The 20,853-nt window shown below is 37.6% G+C and overlaps 1 protein-coding gene across 3 annotated transcripts in view; it reads left to right on the top strand.

Moving 5' to 3' along the window:
* The window catches only part of PCSK5 (proprotein convertase subtilisin/kexin type 5), a 228,560-nt gene that overhangs the window by 90,353 nt on the left and 117,354 nt on the right, over positions 1-20,853 (top strand). For all 3 annotated transcript variants that reach the window (XM_064403772.1, XM_064403773.1, XM_064403774.1), the window contains exons 6-7: positions 1,472-1,560; positions 7,131-7,303. In XM_064403772.1, coding sequence (XP_064259842.1) covers positions 1,472-1,560; positions 7,131-7,303 — 262 coding nt within the window. The remainder of the gene's footprint in view (positions 1-1,471; positions 1,561-7,130; positions 7,304-20,853) is intronic.

The raw sequence follows: 20,853 nt of genomic DNA, 5'->3' as shown, positions 1-20,853 counted from the left end.
GTATATATTACTTGTCAAATAAACTGAATTATAGTCTTTGACATTTTAGCATTTTAGCATTGATCATTTATATTGCTTATATTTTTTTTGTCTCTTTTTTCCTAGTCTTATTTGCTGTTCTTGTTTCACATTAATCCATTCCAAACAAGTCATCTTAGTGTCTCCCATCTAAGTACCTTAAAAGGCTAAGAGGGAAAAATTACTCTAATAATAATGAAATAAGGAATAACTCTATGCAAAAAAGCAGTACCAATGGAAAGAAGCAGTGATTCTTGTCTGTATTATGAGCAAGCAGTGTTCTGCTTGTTGTTTATTAAAAAGCACCAGTGTTCTCCAAATGTGTGTGCAAGCAAGTCTGTCAACCACCACGAGGAGAAGAGTGTGTACAGAAGTGATCTCAGCCTCCTCTGAAGTGCTTGCTGTATAGTTTTTTATTTCTCCCTTTAACTTAAACTTATTTCTTTTTGGCTACTCAGGCCTTATATTATCTTTCTGTCTATGTTTTACCAACTTCCCATCACTTTTGCTGTCTGGCCTGAAACTCCATATCTCTTCCCCACAACACCTCTCTAAAGTCCCTGCCTGCTTCATCTTGCTTGTGTCACATTTCTGCAGTGGAACTGCTTAACTGCACAGGGATGAGGGCATGACTCATTAGTAGAAAACACCCTGTGAAATCCATGTTAAAGGCAAAAACCACAAAACATAGGGGCAGCTTTCCTACCGTGAGGACAATATGGATGGCCACTGTCACCTTGTAGAGTGCATGGATCAAGGCTAAGTAAAGCTTCCCACTGTGGCTTTGCACAGTGGGAAGAGGGGTGAGTTGCCGCTGGACCTTTCTTGTTTTCCTTCAGTAGTTTATTGAAATTGAACACTCTCAGCTCAGGTCTGCTCTGATGTGACAGGTGCTTCTGACATTTTTACTGCTCCCAGAAAGGCAAGCAGGCTTGCAGAGTTGGCCCAAGGCAGGATCAAGATGTGCCTAAGCTTTGAGCATACTTGGCATACAGTCTTAGCCTCACTTCTAAACAGCAGTGCAGGCATTGGTGCATCATTCCTCATCTTCCTCATGGCATGTTGTGCATGGTGGAGGTTGGACGGACTTATGCATACTAGCAATAGGAGTGTTTGTAAGAGAATTCTGGACAAACATTTTGTTTAAATCTAAGATTTTGTTCAAAATTGAGAATCAATATCTAAGACTCCTTTCTGTTGCTGTGAATTACATATCATTGCTGTGTGTCTTTATTACAAACTGTGTTTCCAGTAGGCATGAAGAGTTTAAAATGATGGTGGTAATATTAATGTTCAGAGGAATATTTGTAACATAGGTATAAGTTACTGTGAGGGGTTAAATAGTGCGATACATGATGGATAGTTGTTCATTTAGCACCTAAGGATAAGCAAAATCAAAGCCTTTAATCCCAATGTTTTGTGCTTACTTGGAAAAACGTTTGTCTGACTGCAGGCATGGAACTCGTTGTGCTGGAGAAGTGGCAGCCACGGCAAACAACTCACACTGCACAGTGGGAATCGCCTTTAATGCCAAGATTGGAGGTATGTGAAACAATCTCCCACAGCAAAAAAAAAAGTAACGAAAGAGCCATTTGTGCTAAATGGTACATTCAGACCTTTCTCAACAAGAGAAGGAGATTTGTATGAACAAGCCTCACTGTGTTAGCTAGTAAAGCTCAGTTGTAGAGTCGTCGTTCAATATCAGTACTGAAGGAGTTTGTCTCTGGTGGCCCTTCTGCAGTGCTGTCTGGAGCACGGCCTCCCAGTACACATCAAGAAATAGAACGTCAAATTTTCTATGAAAACATGACCCCAGAATTAGGGAGACTGGGGTTTTCTCACAGATTCAGAGCTCTAAAGCTATGAACTTTGAGGAATCATAAGTAAAGGTACACATCAGTTGTATTGCTTTGCATGTTGATCCCAAATGAAATACTCTCAAAACATAATGCATTTCTATGGTTTTTGTCTGTGGTTGGTGAGAATTTTCTTTTGATCCCTATGGGTGATAAGATTATTGTCTGAAAATCAATGTTTGATCACATTTTTGTTCATTCAGCCAAGAAGTGTCAAGTGTCTTCTGTGAATTCTTAGTCATTGGCTGTTGAATTAATGTCTTTAGCGTTTTAGTTTTTATGACAATGATTGTCAAGATGTCATCTGCATGTCTCCTGGGATGTAGCCTGCCTGTGACAGATTGTAATACTTCTAGTGAAGTTTGTTCTGAACTTTCTATGAAGCCGTGGGATTGATATATTGGCTTTCAGCTCAAAGTCTCGTAGCTCAAACTTATTAATTGTTGCCTTTCAAAATAGAGCCTAAAAGAGAGCCCATCTGTGAAAACAGAAACATGTTTACCTATGTGTACACCAAAGGACAGTTCACATATATGAGCGGGCACAATTGAGACCATCTTCCCATTATTGAAAATACTATATCTATTCTCTGCTGTATCAGAACAAATTTGATCCAAATCTAATGTCAACACAGGTGCATTTCAAATTACCCAAAGCACACAACATGATCCTCACATCAGCTTTCTGCTTTCCTGCTGGGTAAACAAAAGTAGGGTAGATAAACCCAGATCCAGGATAAAGTTACAATGATGCAGAAAAAAAGAATTCCCTTGAGGTGAAGAGCATTCCTGCGCAAAACTACCCTGTCAGAGTGGTTTAGAAAATCAGAACTGGTCAAGTGAGGGAGTTTGTGACAGATTTAACAGGTTGTCTCATGTGAACATGGCATTTAACCATGAACCAGCAATTATGATATCAGATCTGTTGAGTTGTCAAACCCGGGTTAGACGAGAGTTGGTGCACTGATAGAAATAAGAGATGCCTTCCAGAGGAGTTTGATTTTTTAGTGGAGTAGTCACACAACCTGCTATAGCTTTGACATGATTTTGAAAGGTTCTCCTGAAGTTACAGTCACTTCTTAATAGTTTATTAATTATTAACCATTAGGAGTGTGCAATAAGAATAAATACCCTCCAGGCATATTAGCTTACTTACTGTCTTTTCTAAATACAGTGTAAAAACTGATTCAGATGGACACAGTATACAGGTAATAGAAACAGTAAAGACTAGATACGTGTGCCTTTTTATTATTTATTCCTAAAAGAAAGATGGAAATTAGTAATGGGGTATAAAATCTCACTTGAGGTGCCACCTTTTAAAAGGATCAGCATTTGGAAATATGACTCCAGGAAGCTCAACAAATAAACTGCAGAAAATCAGTTAAGAGGAAGTTCCAGGGAAGACAGCTTAAGCTTCCTCTTGCACTAGGTGAATATGTTAGAGAGCTTTGCTGCTGCTGACCCCTACTTTGCATGACTCATTCCTTTGCTTCAGAACAGCCATAAGCTACTCATGTGAATATACTGTGGTTGTGTCAGCTCACTTGTTTCCCAGGGATTTAAAGTCCCTCCTGGGGTATTCTTGGAGAAGAAGCTAGAGTTGAGGTAAAGCAATTACATTCTTCTTATATAGAGGAGCACGTGGTTCTGACAATGATATTGGATTTGCTCCACCAAGGGAAGTATCTTTTACTTCAAACCAGAAAGCATTTCTGAACACATAAGAGATACTAATATACCAAGCAGAAGGGAAAAAAAAAATCTGTCCTATCAATATGCCATAAAATACTGGCATTTAAACAAATCCAGTTAATTATGTTTCTGATGCTAAGTTGTTAACAAGATATCCATTAATAATGCTAATTTTCTTCTAAATGTGTTTGTACTCCTTGTCTTGTTTCCAAATATTTAAGAACATCTGATGACCAAGTTTCTAGGAAAGTCTGAACCTTCTTTTAAAATGGCATAAGTGGAGATAAAACTTGTAGAAAAGAAAATTTTAGAAAAAATTGAGTCTTCAGGTTTTTTTACAGGTTATGACAAGTTTCGTATAAAAAATTATAGAAGTTTCTGTGCAGCTAAGCTACAGGACCCTCTCACTAAAAGACAAACCAGTGCACCAAAGGGATGGATCTTTTGTTTAGATTTAAACTCTGAAATAATCACGCAAAACAAATTACCACATACAGAACTTGTAGACTTTTTATAGGAAGGGTTGGTTAGTTTGCTGTTATTATTGCAAACTGATTGTGGAAGTTGTAAAACATCTGTGGGGATTTGGGTGCTTAGTTACTTGGCTGGGCTCTAGTCCTGATGGGAAAACAGTTACACTGAATTATGGCACAGCAGATGTATATTGTCTTCAGTTGACGAGGATTAGTTCAGCTGTTTCTTTAAGTCAGATGTTGAATAAAAACAAGCATTTTAAAAGTAAACTTCTTTCTGCTCAGTTTAGGATGTTTCCTATGATTCATTGAAAATTTGTTCTGAGTAAAAAGCCACTTACATTTTGCAATTATTGCAAATTAGAAAAACTTAGAAAAAGTTTATAGGGCTCTGAAGTCTTGGAACAATCTGCAAACACAGTCTGCTAATTGCCTTTTGGATAGCTTTTCTTGTGCTATCACCACATGCCAAATGCAGTTTGGAGTATGTGTGATCAGCAGACCTAACCACTGCAGACATTGGGGGAGAGGGGGGAGGGAATAGAAAGGCAGGAGGAAGGAAGGAGCATTATTTTCCCTGCAGATATCCAGTGAGATGTTTGTTGTTCAGAGTCATCTTGCACAGAATTACAGAGTCATTTCGGTTGGGTAAGACCACGGTAATCAAGTCCAGCCTTTGACTGATCACCACCACCTTGTAAAGTAGACCACAGCACTAAGTGCTGTGTCCTGTTGTTTCTTGAACACTTCCACGGATGGTGACTCCACCACTTCCCTGAGCAATCTGCTCCACTGCTTAGACAACCCCTGCAGTGAAAAAATTCTTTCTGATGTCCACCCTGAAGCTCCCCTGGTGCAGTTTGGGACTATGTCCTCTCATCCTGCTGCTGGTTGCCTCAGAGAAGAAGCTGACCCCCACCTTACTATGAACTTCTTTCAGGCAATGGTAGAGAGCAATAAGGCCTCCCCTGAACCTCCTTTTCTCCAGGCTAAATACCCCGACCCTCAGCAGCTCCTCACAAGACTTACCCTCAAGACCCTTCATCAGTTCTGTTGCCCTTTTCTGGACACATTCCAACACCTCACTGTCTTTCTTCAAGTGAGGGGCTCAGACTGGAAATAGAACTCCAGAAGCAGCCTCACCAAGGCCAAGTACAGGGGAACAATCACTGCCCTGGTCCTGCTGGCCACTATTCTTGACACAGGCCAGGATGCCATTGGCCTTCTTGGCCACCTGGCCACACTCTGGCTCATGGGTGGCTGTCAACCAGCACCCCCAGGTCCTTTTCCCTGGGCCACTTTCCAGCCGCTCTGTCCCCAGCCTGAGATCCTGCATGGGGGTGTTGTAACTGAAGTGCAGGCCTTTGCACTTGGCCTGGTTGAACCTCACACACTTGGCCTTGGCCAACAGCTTTGCAGCTTGTCTGTCAATTGTTGGCTAGAGAGAACAACACTTAAGTCATAGCCTTGTCTGTGTTGCTTTAAAAGTAGACCACTTCACCATTAAAAAAATCAAAATAAAAAAATTGTGTGATTTACTTTAGGTGCCAGTGGCAGTATTTTAGTTATTGTTCATTGGTTGAATATAATATTTAGACTGGCTAACAAAGTCATAAAGGGAAACATTATTTTCCTTCTTTCAAAACCAGTGTATATTTATTGTCTTTATTCAGTACGTGAGAGATACTTCAATATGCTTTAAAGGTATTGAACACACAACTTTCACCCATCATTAATTTTCTGTGATTATGAGAGAAAGTAAAATCCTAGAATCCCAGAGCTGGTTTAATGCCTCTTTTTTATAAAGCAAAGTTCATAGTGAAATCAGTTTGTAGAAGTTTATAATCTCACAAAACATAGGCAACTTTTGTATGAACTGAGAAACACAATCACTTTTCATTTTTAAGTCAAATAGAGTAAGAGAAAAAAAAGTCATTTTTACCAAAGTAGTCCCTATGCCTCTTGTCAATTGAAAGTTAAAGTCTTGGTAAACACACAAGTTTCTTTAATTTGAGCTCATAAGCAAAATGCAGTGTGTCTGTAATTAAAAATATGTACATTTGGCTTATAAATAGGAGTATCCTTTTAAAGTAGAAAGAGCATCTAACCTGTAAATTGTGAGAGTGATCATCCCTCTATCATACAATTTAATTAAATTTTTATTTAATATTTAGTGTCTCTTTGATCACATGTCGCACTAGCTGTGTACAGGTCTTTTTCTTGTTTAGGTTAAAACTGGCATTGGTAGTTTTCTCAGATTTAACCACAAAGTCTTACAGTTAGAAAAAACCCCAACTTCTGTATTTTCTCAGTTTTCAGATTTTACCATGCTATATTCAGTCTAGTAAACTTAAAACATTGTGAAGTGCTGGCACTTTGACTTGTCTGAATGCACATGAGTGGATTCTTTTAACATAAAAATTTCAAATTGTACCTCACAAAAGCTTCTTCTGAAGAGAAGGATGTTCACCATACTGTAATTTCAGGTTGAACAACACTACGTATTTGTTCATAACCTCTTGTAATTTCCATGCTACAGAGTGTCGTAATCATTCTGTACACAAGAGAGTTCTCCCCAGTTTTTCATTGCAGCCTCATACAATGAAGGAATGATGCCAAGGTTACATGTCTGTAGGGATCCTTTTATTACATCTGTTAACATGATTGAAACTGTGAATGACTCAAGGAAGGTGATGCACTTTCACTGCAGTAAAAAAGGAAAAGGAAAATCAATTATTATCTTTAGGTGACATAAAAACATTGCAAAATTCAAGTATTTTTAAAAATTATGTTTAGCCTAAAAGTTTTTTGTTGACGTGTGAAAGTTGTATAGTGGAAATACTACTTAAAATTTGAAAACTTGAAGAACGATGAAACTATTTGTATCTTTTTATATTTTTTCCATCTAGAGACATTGGGAAAACAGATACCCAAACAGATTTTGTTGTTGTTGTTTTTTTCTTTAATAACAGTGGGAATTCTTGTAATTAGTCAGCTCAGTGTCATACACAACAATTTTCTCTGCGGGGACAAAAAAAGAAAGAAACGTTTTGAGTTTGTCTGTACAGTTCATTGTATTTTTCATTCTGAAGGTGTACGGATGCTGGATGGAGATGTGACAGATATGGTAGAAGCAAAGTCTCTGAGCCTTAATCCCCAGCACATCCACATCTACAGTGCCAGTTGGGGACCCGATGACGATGGTAAGACTGTGGATGGACCTGCTTCTCTGGCACGTCAAGCCTTTGAGAACGGCATCAGAATGGTAGGTTGACATCACACTGCATTGCCTGGATCTGCTTTCATGTGCATGTGTAAGGGTACCCGTGCCCACTGCCTGCAAGTGCTCAGCTTGGGGAAAGGCAAAGGGCTTGGAAGGAAAGAAGAAAACTTCCTTTGCGTAAAACTGAAACGTATTGTTCTTTTGTAATGATCTGATCATCACTCTCATCTGAAATATCAGCTCTGTTCATTTTCACTTGGAATACGTGAACTTCAGTGTCTTTTAAAACTGCTCTGAGGGAGTGATGTAATTAAAAATAAATTGACTGAGAAATGCTACTTTGCGCATCAGTGCCAACTCATCAAATCTGAGTAACAAAGAAATTTTATAGCAAAACCTTTGACTGTGTTTCCTTCTTTCTTCATTTCTGTTTTGCTTTGTTTCACATGATTTCTTAATGTAAGTTTGATGATTTTAACAGGGAGTTGGGGCAAAAAAAGGTTTATACCCATGGTTCTTTTACCATTTATGTCTGGTCTCAGAGAATTTACAATACTGTGATGAAGGGGACACTAATGGAACTGCAAGAATGCACGGGATCTTGCTCAAGAAAGGGTTTTTTTAAACATGTATATGTGTTTATTTAAATACTGTATTTCATGTAGGGAAAACAACTGTGAAAGGTTCAGCCTGAATTTCTGTACCAGAAGGATTCAGCCATTTCCTCATTGAAACCTCAAGTTCTCAAACTGGGGATAAATATGCAATTTAACTTGCCAAGAGTATAGATTTTGCCTACAAACATTATTGTTCCACTGTTATTATTATAGTAGTAATATGAGAAGATACCCTACAAAACCCAGATGAATTTCATTTTACCAGCACATTGTTCTGTATGCAAAATGAGCACCAGTCTATAGCGAAAGCATAGCATTTAATTTTCTGAGGTAGGCTTTTTCTGATAACAATGCAGAAGAAGGTTGATATGTTTTTTTGAGAAATAATAGAAGTCATATTTGATACAAGTCAAATTATTATTTTTTACAATTTAACTTTTATGACCTCACTTTGTTGTGCCTGAAGTTGCCCATCAGGAATTGAATAGATCTAAATATTTCCATATATTTGGATATTTTATCTGTCTCTGACTACAAAAGCTTCATTTCTACTCACAAAATAGAAGTACTTTTAAAAACTTACATTAAAATGTACTGATAAAAAATACAAAACATTTAAAGCTAACCTCTTTTTTCATTCTTTAAAATATAATACAGACTGAAAGATTGTAAATACATGTTGGAATTACCCCCTTCCCTGTTAGGCTGTTTCCAGACCAAGAATTACTTCAAGATGAACTGTTCTCTTTCTTTTTAATAAGTAATGTCTTTCTGTATTCAGATAAAGATACTTTCTCTATATTTCCTTACACTGTCATAAGCTGTGTAATTTTAAGAGATGAGGCAAATGGAAGAAGAAAAGATTAATTTTCTTTGACAGAATATCCCAGAAATGGGCTCATTGTTCAAAGTTGTGTTTATAAACTCAGCCAAACATAGATTTCCCTAAGGAGTCACAATAATTGTGCAATAATAATAGGCAGACAAAAATGCTTATCATGTTGTATACAGATCCTTACTTTCCTTTTTCAGAAATACTGAACTGAACAGCAACAGTATAACATCTGTGGAGTAAATTAAAGTAAGATCGTATCTTGGTGTAAGGCAATTAAAGGCGGCAGGCACTCCAGAATAAGTTACCTTCTCTTTTAGTTTTGACACTCCCCATTCACCAGTAAGGAGAGATGAATGCAAGAAGATGTAAGTGAAATAATAACGGTTTAAAACAGTCATTAAAAAATGAAACAGGAACAGGCAAAAAGTAACTGTGATAATCAGTAGTTATAATGTTGCTGAATTTCATGGATTCCTCATGGAATCCCCAGAAGCAAAGAAAAGCAAAAACAGCAGAGAAACTCTCCCCCCAGGATGGCACTCTCCATGGGTGACCATGTCTGGAGAGATAAAGGGAAAATGGCAGGCAGCTGTTACCCCCAGGATGGCTTCCTCTACAGATGACCTGGGGTGGAGAGAGAGAACAGAGGAGAAGAGCAGCACAGCAACCGAACCTCTGCAAGTAAAAATTTCCCTCATTCACCCAGATATCAAGGAACAGGGAAAAAGAGCAAAACAGAAGGAGAACCTAGAAACCCTGGAGGCTGGAACTGGGTCAACAGCTGGAACTCATGGAGGGACTTTGCCTTTTCTTCAGCAAAAATAGCAGCAGCAGGCTTGGACGACTTGGATTCCATGCCCTCCTGCTTTGACCAGGCACTGCTGGCAGTCTAGGGCAACCATATGGAGCGGGGGCTGTTCTATTTTTCTTGGCTTGGTGGTGTGGCTGCTGTCTGCCTTGTGCTACCTCAGCTCATCCAGCAAGAACAAAAGAGAAAGAGCACATTTTCCTGAATGACCCCAACCTTTAAAAAGCAGACATCCTGACCTCACTGTTCCTCTTCTGGCCACCGAGTCTCAAAGAGACAGTAACAACTTTGGGCACAGATAGATATGGAATACATTTTGGGTTATCCAGGACATATCAGTACAGGAAAATTTGGCAAAACCTTCTTTCAGACCTACACAAAGTTTGAGGATTCATATTCTTAATTTATTATGCAAGTATCCACACAATTGTATATTAAAATTTTAAAATGGAATAACAAAAGGAAATGCCAAGATTTTTTAAAAACGTCTGAAAAGGAAATTATGTCTGGCTGGCTTTATTAGGAAAATCAAAAGTAATGCTGAATAATAACTTTGATTAGAGCATAATCAAGCTCAATTCTTATTTAAAATTTATTATAATTGTTGCATAAAAATGAAATAGATGCAAGAGCCACTGGGTTCCATGAAAAAAGCAACTGATTTATCTTAAGCACATATTATTCCAATTAACAGCTTATGTTGTGTGTTTCACAACTATTATTATTTTTAAATCTGCTGAACTAATATGATTACACCTTTCAAATCCTGCAGAAAATAATAAAGATGACCGCATAGTTTTTTTGTAGAATTACAGAGAGACAACACATGAATTGAAACAGACAAATCTGCTTAAAGAAAGGCTACTGAGGAATAAAGGAATTTATTAAATGAATACGTAAATTAAATATACCTAAAAATTCTGGCCAGGATCAAGGTAATGAAAAAGGAAACCAATTTTTAGACCTGTCACAAGTACTATGGTTTATGACATCTTTAAGGGCATTTAATCTAATTTTATTACATTTGCATACTTGAGTTCAAAGAGAAGCCTTGGACACTTTATTACCAAACAATTTCTGTGCAAATATAGAACTCCCCTTATATTATGCCTTCAGTTGAGAAGGTCCTTTTCTTGAAAATATCAGAGTTGTAAGTGTGGAAAGTTCTAGATGTTTATGTTTTAAATACTAATGCATTAGAACTTGTAGACCTAATAATGTCAAGAAAAAATCCATTGTAATCATGCAGAATTTGCCTGAAAAAAACCCCAAACAAATGGTGGTATATCAAAAAGTAACATATTCAAGGAAAGATTAGGTATGTAATGTCACACTTCACCTTGTGCTCAAGAACAAACAGGCGTAGCATTGCATAACGATTGTGGCGAAATCGTGTCATAAGACTGTGCTGAATCTGGGACAAAATGGAGAACACAAAAGCCTTCCTTGATTCATAAATATGAAGTCTAAGTACGTTTTTAAGATGCCTGTCGGTGTCTCGCAATCAGTAAGCACAATGCTACAAGCACTTGATGGAGTTGAGTTTGCTGATTCATGGCTCCTCCATGCAGCGCTCAGGCTAATTCATTTGTATTCATACAAACAAGCCAGGTATTCTGCAATGGTGCCAACATCGTTTGGAGAGGAAGGCATTTCAGATACTCAGACTTGTTCTCTCACTGCTGTTTGGCAAAGGCCTGATAGTCAAGTTTCTGGATATGTGTCCACTGTAGATATTTTGCATTGAAGGATTCCAAAGAACTTGTTATCTCACTCTCCTATGTCTCACCAATTGCATGTTTTATGGTGTTTCTGTAGTACACATATGGAAGCGTGTATAAATCAGCAACTCGTCAGGTCATCCTTAATATAATCTAGAGAGGGTGGAGACACAGGGTAATCTGCATGGAAACTTCTGGCACATGCACCTTCATCTTATTGCTATGACACCACTCTGTTTAGTGGGCTGGACTCAAACCAAAATATTTGATGGACATTAATGATCAGATGCTGTGTAGCTGAAGCTCTTGTGCAAACTCAGCTCCATGCCTTCCCTCCCATCATCACTGCCCCTTCTCGTCTCTCTTGCTTCAACAGCTTTGGCTGCAGAGTGTATGTTCCAAGTGCTTGCTGGGAGCAGAAAGGCTCTCTTACAATCACTACAAGCATCCTACCCACATGCAAGAGCGAGGAAGAAAAGGGAAGAAAAGGAAAAATCAAGAAGAAGGATTACTGTTACTATTATCATAATCATCATCATTACTGTATGTTTCTGCTCAGAAAATGGAAGAGATTGCTCATCATTTGCAAGTGTCTAGGCAAAGGTTTGCTCCCAGTATTCTGCCAGAGATGCTTCTATTAAATTTATTTGTCCTGTCATCATGTCTCTGCATTATTCTGAGTAGGATGTGTTGCCTACACCAAGAAGAATTGTTCCCTTTTACTTTGCTGGAGAACTGCATTTCAGAAATCAAAGGCAGAAGTTACAGCAGGAGGACTTCTAGTCAAACATGTCAAAATGGCTGTTTTTTAATACATTTCAAGTGATGCAGAGCGGATTTTTAAAATTATTTTTTAAACTGCAAATTGTGTTTTTTCACCTTGTACAGCTGTTGAGTCTAAATAACACATACCTGTGTTTATGCATGTCTGCAATCATATATGGATATGTTTTGCGTGCATGAAACCTCCTGCACATTTCCAATAAGTTGGCAAAAAATACTTGTTTGAAAATCAATCAGAGGAGTTAGTGCTTTACTTGGGGATGGTCTCAGAAAACATTACTTGCAGCATGCTGATATAATCTTGTGTCAGGTCCTGGCATTTATCTTTTATATGGTGTGCATATATACTATGTATCCTGGTTGCATCTGTGATATAAAGTGAACATGAACGTGTGATGAGAAACATGAAGCATATATCTATCTATATCTATATCTATAGCTATCTATATCTATATCTATATCTATATCTATATCTATATCTATATCTATATCTATATCTCTGATCTAGATATAGATAAGATAGATATAGATATAGATATATACATATGCTACAACATACTAAGTTAAACTTTAATTGGCTGTGTACTATAGGTGGATACTGATTACATAATAGAACTTGAAAAGTCCTTAAATTTTTTATCGTTGTATTTCTTCCTGCTGATGTTACAAGACATAGCACCATTGGCTTGATATTCATAGTTCTAACATCTCTCATCTGCACCTGCCTTCTGTCATAAGCCCAATCAGCGAAATGTCATGCAGTTTTTGCTTCATCTATATCCCTGTTTTCCTGATCCATCTATTATTTTCTGGTTTCTGTAAATCTTTCGAGAAGAGCCAGTCTTAACTGAAATCTTATGTCCATGTCTTTGAAAGGCAGTAGCAACCTTTACTATTGAAAATAACACAGCTTATTACTCATCTAATTCTCTGACTTTCACTTCCACTGTAAACTGCCTCTTTTGCTGTATTTATGGTGTATCTTATGGTGCTACAAAACTCTACATCTAAGTCATTACAGATTTTGAGCAAGTGATCTCTTGGATAAATTGAATTGGAATATAGGACATAAGACATGAAATGACAGCATAAGTCATCCAGTACAGCTTGCTACCACAACAGGCATTGTGCCATTTAAGTACATTGAGCATTTTATGCTGTAAAACAAATCAGATTCTTTTCTCCTCTGATTCTGTTGGGAAAACATTTCATGGCCAACATTAATTATTGGTTAGAGATTTTCTTTTAAGTTACAAAATGGTTTGTGCAGTTTTCTGCCCATTTGTTCCAGGATATAAATTGTGCCTCATCTTAAATAACTTCACTCCCTCCATCTTTATTTCTGATACATTTTTTGATTAGTCTCCTTTCAAACTTCATTTAGATATGATAGAAATGCCAGACTCAATAATCACTTAACAACTAGTCTGTCCATCTCCTTGCTCAATAGAGTAGTGCTTCTCCACATCTTCCAGCCTGAATTCTTTTCTTGAATGCAGGTGACGGTGATTACTAGACTCACCAAGATGATCTTTCTCTTTTAGGTCAAAATACCTAATAACTTTGTTTCTCGGCCTCATCTTTGAAATATTCTACTCATAACTTCCTTGACGTCTATGTTTTTCCAGCAGAACCTATATTATTTCTTGTACAATAATTTCCACTCCCACCTTGATGTTACAATAATGTTCATTTTCTTTTATTTCATTACTGATTTTTTGCAGGGCTCATCACATCTTTGCAGAAGCCCAACAATCCAGTTCTAATGCATTTCTCTGCATAAAATAAGTTACCAGACAAAAATTTCATGAGTTTATCTGAAATTCTGAAATGTTTGCTGCATTTTGAGTTTTGTACAGTAATGCAGGCACCACTTACTGACCTTTAAAATCTGTTCTGCAATCTTAAGAGTAATGTTTTGTATATTGAGTTACTTTCTGTTAGTCAGAATTTCCAAATCAGACTTCATTATTTCTGTTTTCTGGCATTATTATTTCCAGTGTGGATACCAGAATGGGGCATATATTTTTAAGCATTTTCTATGCGTGCATAGTATTGCTTCCATATTCCTTGGATGGGTTAATATAGACCTTACTTATAAATCCAATGGACAGACTATTTTAGGGTGGTTCATTCCCAAATTATTATCTTCCATAACCCTGAAATTCCTAAGCCATCGCTTTGGAAAATTTGTTGACCTTCCTTTATTTCTTACCAATAAGCTTAATTTCTAGGTCTGACTACCTTGCATTTGGCTGTTGTATTATAATGCCTTAATGACTTTGCAGATGTGGTTTATACTTGGTATGATGTAGTTGTCTACAGATGGGGGCTGCCCAGCAAAAATGAGGTTAGGTGATAACACATTATTAAGCTAATAATGGTAATCCTTTGCCCTTCTGTTTGCATACAGTTAGCAACTTCTTGCGTCCAAACAAAGTAGAATTTGCAATATTGCCTTCCAGTGAATGAAATAATATTTAGGTTTAGTGATACCTGGATAAACTTTCATACAGTACACTTTATCTTGTTTGGTAAATATGTGATGAAAGTGTGTGAACCAAATATAGGCAGCTAACACCAAGACGACCACAACCCAAATCTGAAGTGCAGAGAATAGATTTATTCCATTGCCTCACTGGCTGGAGGATTACAAAGAAACAAAGGGATATACATACATTGCTAAACTCATTTTAGCAGGGCCTGACCCCTGCATTACATATCAAAGAGTCTGGAGCATGCATAGGTCTTCACCAGGCTGTGTTTTACAATCTCAAAACTTCTTATCTCCCTTCTCCCGTTACAAAGAGGCCCCCAGCTACAGGAAGAATGCTTTTAGGTCTTTAACAACATTCTGTTATCTACACTGAGAAAATTTAATTTCTTCTTTAGCAGACAGAATACAACCCAAAGCAAGCACAAATACATGAATTCTCTCACACTGAGTATTTTCTAACATCTCCCAGATGCAAGGTTGGTCTCTGAGCAACAACAGTTCTGGAAAGAACTTACTTTTCTCTCTCCTCACCAATCTCCTGGTTTTCCACCATTTCCACCCCACACAAAGCTAACCTTAAAATTGCTCTCCTTTGCCTTATTTGAAAAAATGAGCTTTTTCACAGACAATCAGAATGTAGTACAAAAAATGCAGAAAAATAATTAATATTTCAGAAATGTTATTACATTGCATTCATTGAAATAAAAACATCCTGAAAGATGGGAAAATTTGTAATGAGAGTTACCGGAAAATATAACCAAAATGTCCATTTTCCTTACAATGTCAAAAAGTGTACTGAAAACCAAAACTGTTTGGTTACCTCATTCCATCTCACACATGCATGGAAATTGTTGAAACAAGCCAGAATGGCATTGCTGGTTTTGGACTTGCCAAAATGCCTCTGGTTTTGAATGCCCACCCTGAAACAGGTGATATATTGAACATTAAAAAAAAAAAAAAAAAAAAAAACCAAAACAAAAAACCACTCCATTCTTTTTGTGGAGTAAATCATAATTTGAAAAAACAATACTGAAAAGCAGCTTTGGCAAATGAATCTCTTTCCATACACTGAAGTATGTAGATTTCAGAGTATGCCATTTTGAAACATGAATCTGGTTTCTGTGTGTGAACAAATCACATACACACTTCACTCATATATTTGAACAACAGTTGTATCTATGTATTTCTGTGTGTCACATAGGAAAAAAGAGATTTCTGGAATGGAAATCACTGGAATTTTGTTGTCAAAAGTTTTCTGTGCAGAGAGTTTAACAGTTTAAGGCACAAAACTGTGAGGGCAATGACTTTCCACATAGCCTGTATGTTGTTTCTTAAATGAACACTGTGGGAGACAAACTTCATAAAGTTGTTTCAGTCTGCAAAAGTAGAAGTGAAGCAGTCATATTTTCATGGTTATCTACTGAAAAGAGGTAAATTTGCAGAAAATAGGAGGTTCTTTTTGTTAAACCCTAGAGTTCAATAGACATCTCTAAACCTGAAGTTTTCCACAAGGAAGACTCTGATATAAGTGGTGAAAAACAGCTGTGTGGATCTAGTGGCCCTGGGCAGCTTTCTAGAGTGATTAATCAGATAGTAGTATAAAGGCAATGAGATTTGCCTGAACCCATCCCATATAATGGGTGTTTGTGTATAACATCAATTGCATACTCAGTTCTCACACTGATAGCTTTCCTGTGCACTGCTTGTTTATTTTGGCAAAGCAAGCTCTTTTGTTATCACATTGTGTTTGCCATATACAACTTGTTTTATCCTGGTAACAATAGTCATGATACTGTAGAGGAAGAGCCTCAACCAGAACTTGCAGTCCTTGAGCTGGCTCTGTTTTGTTTAGGTAAATGAGAAAGTCATTCCAGTATTCCACATGTTCATGTTTCAGGTTTCAGGCAACAGTTCTTTTGGTTGCACTTCAGGCACTAATTATAGCTCCGTGGGGAATATTTTGGAGTTGTTTAAACTGCTTTTCTCTTGAAGAGTAAAGTAAAAAATACCACCACATGAAGCCTACATATTGAATTGTTCCATTGATATATCCTGATAATTCGTATGTAAATACATAACTACTTGTGGTTATTCAATACAGGATTTTGTTATATGCACATTAGAATGTTTTATAGCTTCAATGTTTCAAAGGTATAATATCCTAAGAGGTAACGAAATATTGGGCGTTTCCTTTTTTTTTTTTAGCATGGTTAATTATTTTGTCTTTTGTTTTCTTAATTAAGGAGTTAGTTCAGCAGTAGCCAGTAACCTTTCTTAGCAAGCACTTCCCTTTCCAGCAGTATAAGGGTAATCATTGTTTTATGTAGGTAGTGATACATTTTTGCATTGCATATATGTTGTGTATGTATATATATTGCTATGTTCCAGCAACAGGAAAGATTTTCTTTATTTCCTACTTTTCCTAAGAGTAAAAACTTGACTTCTAATATAAAAGCACAGGTGTCTATTTTTGTTCATTCCCCCAAACATGCGTCTTTATTTATGAATACCTGTTTGGCTCATTACTCATTTCCTCATAGATACCGTAGGTGTGCATTTTTAATAAATGGAGTCGCAAACATTATTTTTCTGAAAGTGTGGATACCTCAACAGAATTAATGGCCTAAGAAATGTTTCCTTTTGTTTGGAATTTTTTGCTTTCATATCTAAGAAGACTGTTTAAAAAAAAATATGTTTGGCTGTCTTCTGGTAGCAATTTAGAATTGCTGACTTGGATTCTCAGCTTACCATTATCTGTATTTGGAGAGATGCCTACTTTCAAATTCAGTGCTGTGCAGTCTACAAAAGAGTCTTAAGAATGTTGTGCCAGACTATTTTTCATTCCCAGATAAGAGGTTAAATGGACTGGTAGAAACTCAGCAGGACCTAGGGGCTGCTACTCGTCAAAAGCAAAACGCTGACAGTGAACAGCTGGGCAGTGCTGTGTCTCTGCACAGGGCAGCACTGTCCAGATCCTAGAGAGTGCAAGAATCAGGAGAAACTGGAAGAAAGGGGATGTATATCACAGGTGTGTTTCTCAGGATGCTGTGATCCTTGGTGCCTGACACTACAGTGATTGCTATGCTGTACTATGCTGCAGCTAAAAACCTACTATGCTATGCCTGCATAGTAGGTTTTTTAGGTCTCCAGAATACTGGCCTCTGTTCTGCATATTCAGTTATGAACATTTCCTCTTTAGGAATTAGTTTTTAAGGAAGAGGTCATACCATGGGCTACTTTTTCAAGCTTCCACCTCAGGATCAATTTCACTTTCTGGCAGTATTTTTTTGTTCTTGGAAAGCTTAAGTAATTTTAGAACAGTATTGGGGAGAATAGAGGAAATTAAATGTTTAGGCTCTAGGTGTGGATAGTGTCCTTCCTTCTCTCCATTTTATATTTTCATGGTTTGTTTTCTGCTCATCAGTGTGCAATTTCCAGTGCCAAATAATCTCTCCCTGGCTGCCACCTCTGTAGCTCTTAATTACTCCAGTTCAGCTGTTCTGTCCTCTGCTTTTCCTGCTCCTTCACATTTTCTTCCTTGTTTCTTTGTAAATTTGATCACAGCTATGAGGACAGTAAGGCAGAGACAGTTATTGGGGCACTTGATTCCTGGGCTGGAAATAATCAGGATTCACAGGCAACTTGACTTGTAAAGTACTGAATGAATGTAAAGTCTAAAATTTATAAAATAGTGTGATTAAAATTTACTTGACTGGTTCTTACTATATCTTGGAGATGGAAGCTGTTTATTAGAGTATTTTTAAAGAGTGCTGTAAGCATCTTAAAAGTGTGTGGAACTGCTGATTGTCTTTATTTGAGTGCATGAAAACCTCTACCTTAAAAAGGTCCCTGAAAGTACTGCTAATTCATTCACTCATAAAGATGTGATGCATACACAAACACACACACTTGGAGCAGGGGATGTTTCTGTAATAGTATGAGGAATTCTGCAGATGTCATTATGAGCATGTTCGTACTGGCTCTGGTTCTTGGCAGACTTAACCTGTCCGTGCTGGTGAACAGGAAAAAAACAAAAAAGGGCTTTTGTATCATTTACCTGCTTGCAATTTGCTGACCAAGGAAAAGGAGGCATTAGCAGGGAAGAAAAAAAAACTACCAAAAAAAACCCTGCCAAAAAAAAAAAAGGCAACAAACCCAGAATGCCCCAAGATTCCTTTTTCATGCTTTTACAAGCACAATTTATGCCTTGGGACCCCTTTGAAAAAGACCTGAGTCTATTTCATTTAAGCTATCTGTTGAGCACACTTGCCTTGTCCAGAAAATGTACTAGAAAATTAGACTGTGGCTGGGTCAATCGCAAGTCACAGTCATCAGTGAAACACTTTTGTTTTGCATAATGGGACAGTTGATATTTTTCTTTTAAATTATAGGACATTTTATGCAATTTAAGAAAGCAGACTAGGAAAGAGGAGACCCTTTCATAGTGGTCTGATTTGGTGCACTGACAAGCACAAGTATGGAATTATGGACACCATGCAGAGTTTATAGGAGGCAATCCCTATCTGTCATTGCAGATGGAAGAGCAGAAACAGCTTTGTGCCTAGAGGGGAGGTGGTGCTGTTTATTTGAGGGGGGCATCCCGGGGAATCCCCAGAGGACCCCCCTAGGCTGTGAGTTGGATGGCAGCAGCAGGCAGGCAAGAAGAGTCCACACAGCTTTTGAGGGTGCTGATTAGATGAGGGTTTATTGGGGGCCCCACCCCTGGGAGCAACATGGTTTCTGAGGGAAAAGGGGGAAAGGGGGAGGGAGGGGGAGAGAGAGAGGGAGAACCTAGGGAAGAAAGAGAAGGGCCAAGAGAGAATGTCCCTCAAACAGCTTAAGAGGGAGATTGAAAGTGGGCACGGAATGAGACTTGGGCCAATGGGATTACAGATACATGATACTTCAGGGCAGGACCACAGGCTTGGAATGAACCGTACATTTTCGGGGGCGTGAGACAAAGCATACCATTTAACTAAAATGCAACACCACAGGCAGGGAATGAAGTTTTAAAATCACGAGACAAACATTGAGCATACTTTGCTGGACATTCAGCACTGGTCTATGCCTCTTCTATAGAAGAGTTACCAACTCTTAGTTTTGCTCAGGTTCTGTCTGTATGATTTGTACATGCAACTTTGCTTTTGGCTAATAAATGACACATGGCTTCTTGGCATTTCAAGGCTTGACTTTTTGTCTGATACCCTTGGATACTTGGCAGATGACAAATGATAGATTTAGATAAACAGTAAAGGCTACATAGTGCATGTGTTTATCTTAATTTTGTAACACAGTCCAACTATTATTTAACTGTGTTTATTTAGATGATACCAGCTGGCAATAACATTCACATACACTAGAGCAGCTGACACTCCTGCTATACTTACTTGGTAGGCATAGTTACTAACAAGTTTGTATTTTCCTAAGCATGATTGGGACTGCTGAATTAAAGCAGAGTGTTTGGAAACCAAATGGCAAATCAGAATTCATTTACTTGACAAATTAATTAATTTTAGTCAAGTTCATAGGATCATAGGATTATGGAATCATCAAGGTTGGAAGAGGCCTTCAAGATCAGCTAGTCCAACTGTCCACCTACCACTACTTCTGTAGCCCCTCAACAATCTATATTACACAGCACCAGATCCAGACTTCTCCGGAACACAAGTGTTGAAATTAGTTTGGAGGGTTGCATTTTCTATTGTTTTTAAGACCACCAATTGCTTTGCCAAATGTCTTCTAGAAACATGATATCTGGCATGTTTTCTGATCTGAAGGTAATGCTGTTGTTTTCTATGAACTGCTGGGCTCATGTATATGCACTATTGCAATGCATTAGAGGATTGGCAATTCTCACTTTGTATATAGAAAATACTCTTTTCCATTGGTCAATGCATCTGGTGCTTGCTTTGTATTGCAATAACAGAGACATTGATCCTTTACATATTTGCAGGAGTCGTTAGTTTTAAAGAAATATTTGCCATAATCTGTTTACCAAAAAAAAAACCAAAAAAAAACAACCTAGCATGAAAACGTAAATCCAGGTGCAAATGGCTATTAGTTGTAAAGCCCTGCCCTTACTATTAAAAATCTAAATTGATGTTTGTCATGTTTAAATTATAAATGCAGAATTTCTAAAATCCAGTGGCATGTTTTCACCATTTTGTGGCCAAAAATTTTTAAAATGCCTTTTTCTGCAGCTTGTTCATTATTAGCACAGCAGCATAAGTACACATCTAGTGAAATGGATTACACAGCGAATAGATTGCACAGAGAATAAACATTCTCTGTGCAAACAGACTAATAATACAGTCATACCCTGCAGTGAAAA

This window comes from Passer domesticus, chromosome Z (assembly GCF_036417665.1).
Source record: "Passer domesticus isolate bPasDom1 chromosome Z, bPasDom1.hap1, whole genome shotgun sequence".
NCBI lineage: Eukaryota > Metazoa > Chordata > Aves > Passeriformes > Passeridae > Passer > Passer domesticus.
The sequence above is the reverse complement of the archived record's forward strand: the minus strand, read 5'-3'. Positions and strand labels throughout refer to the sequence as shown.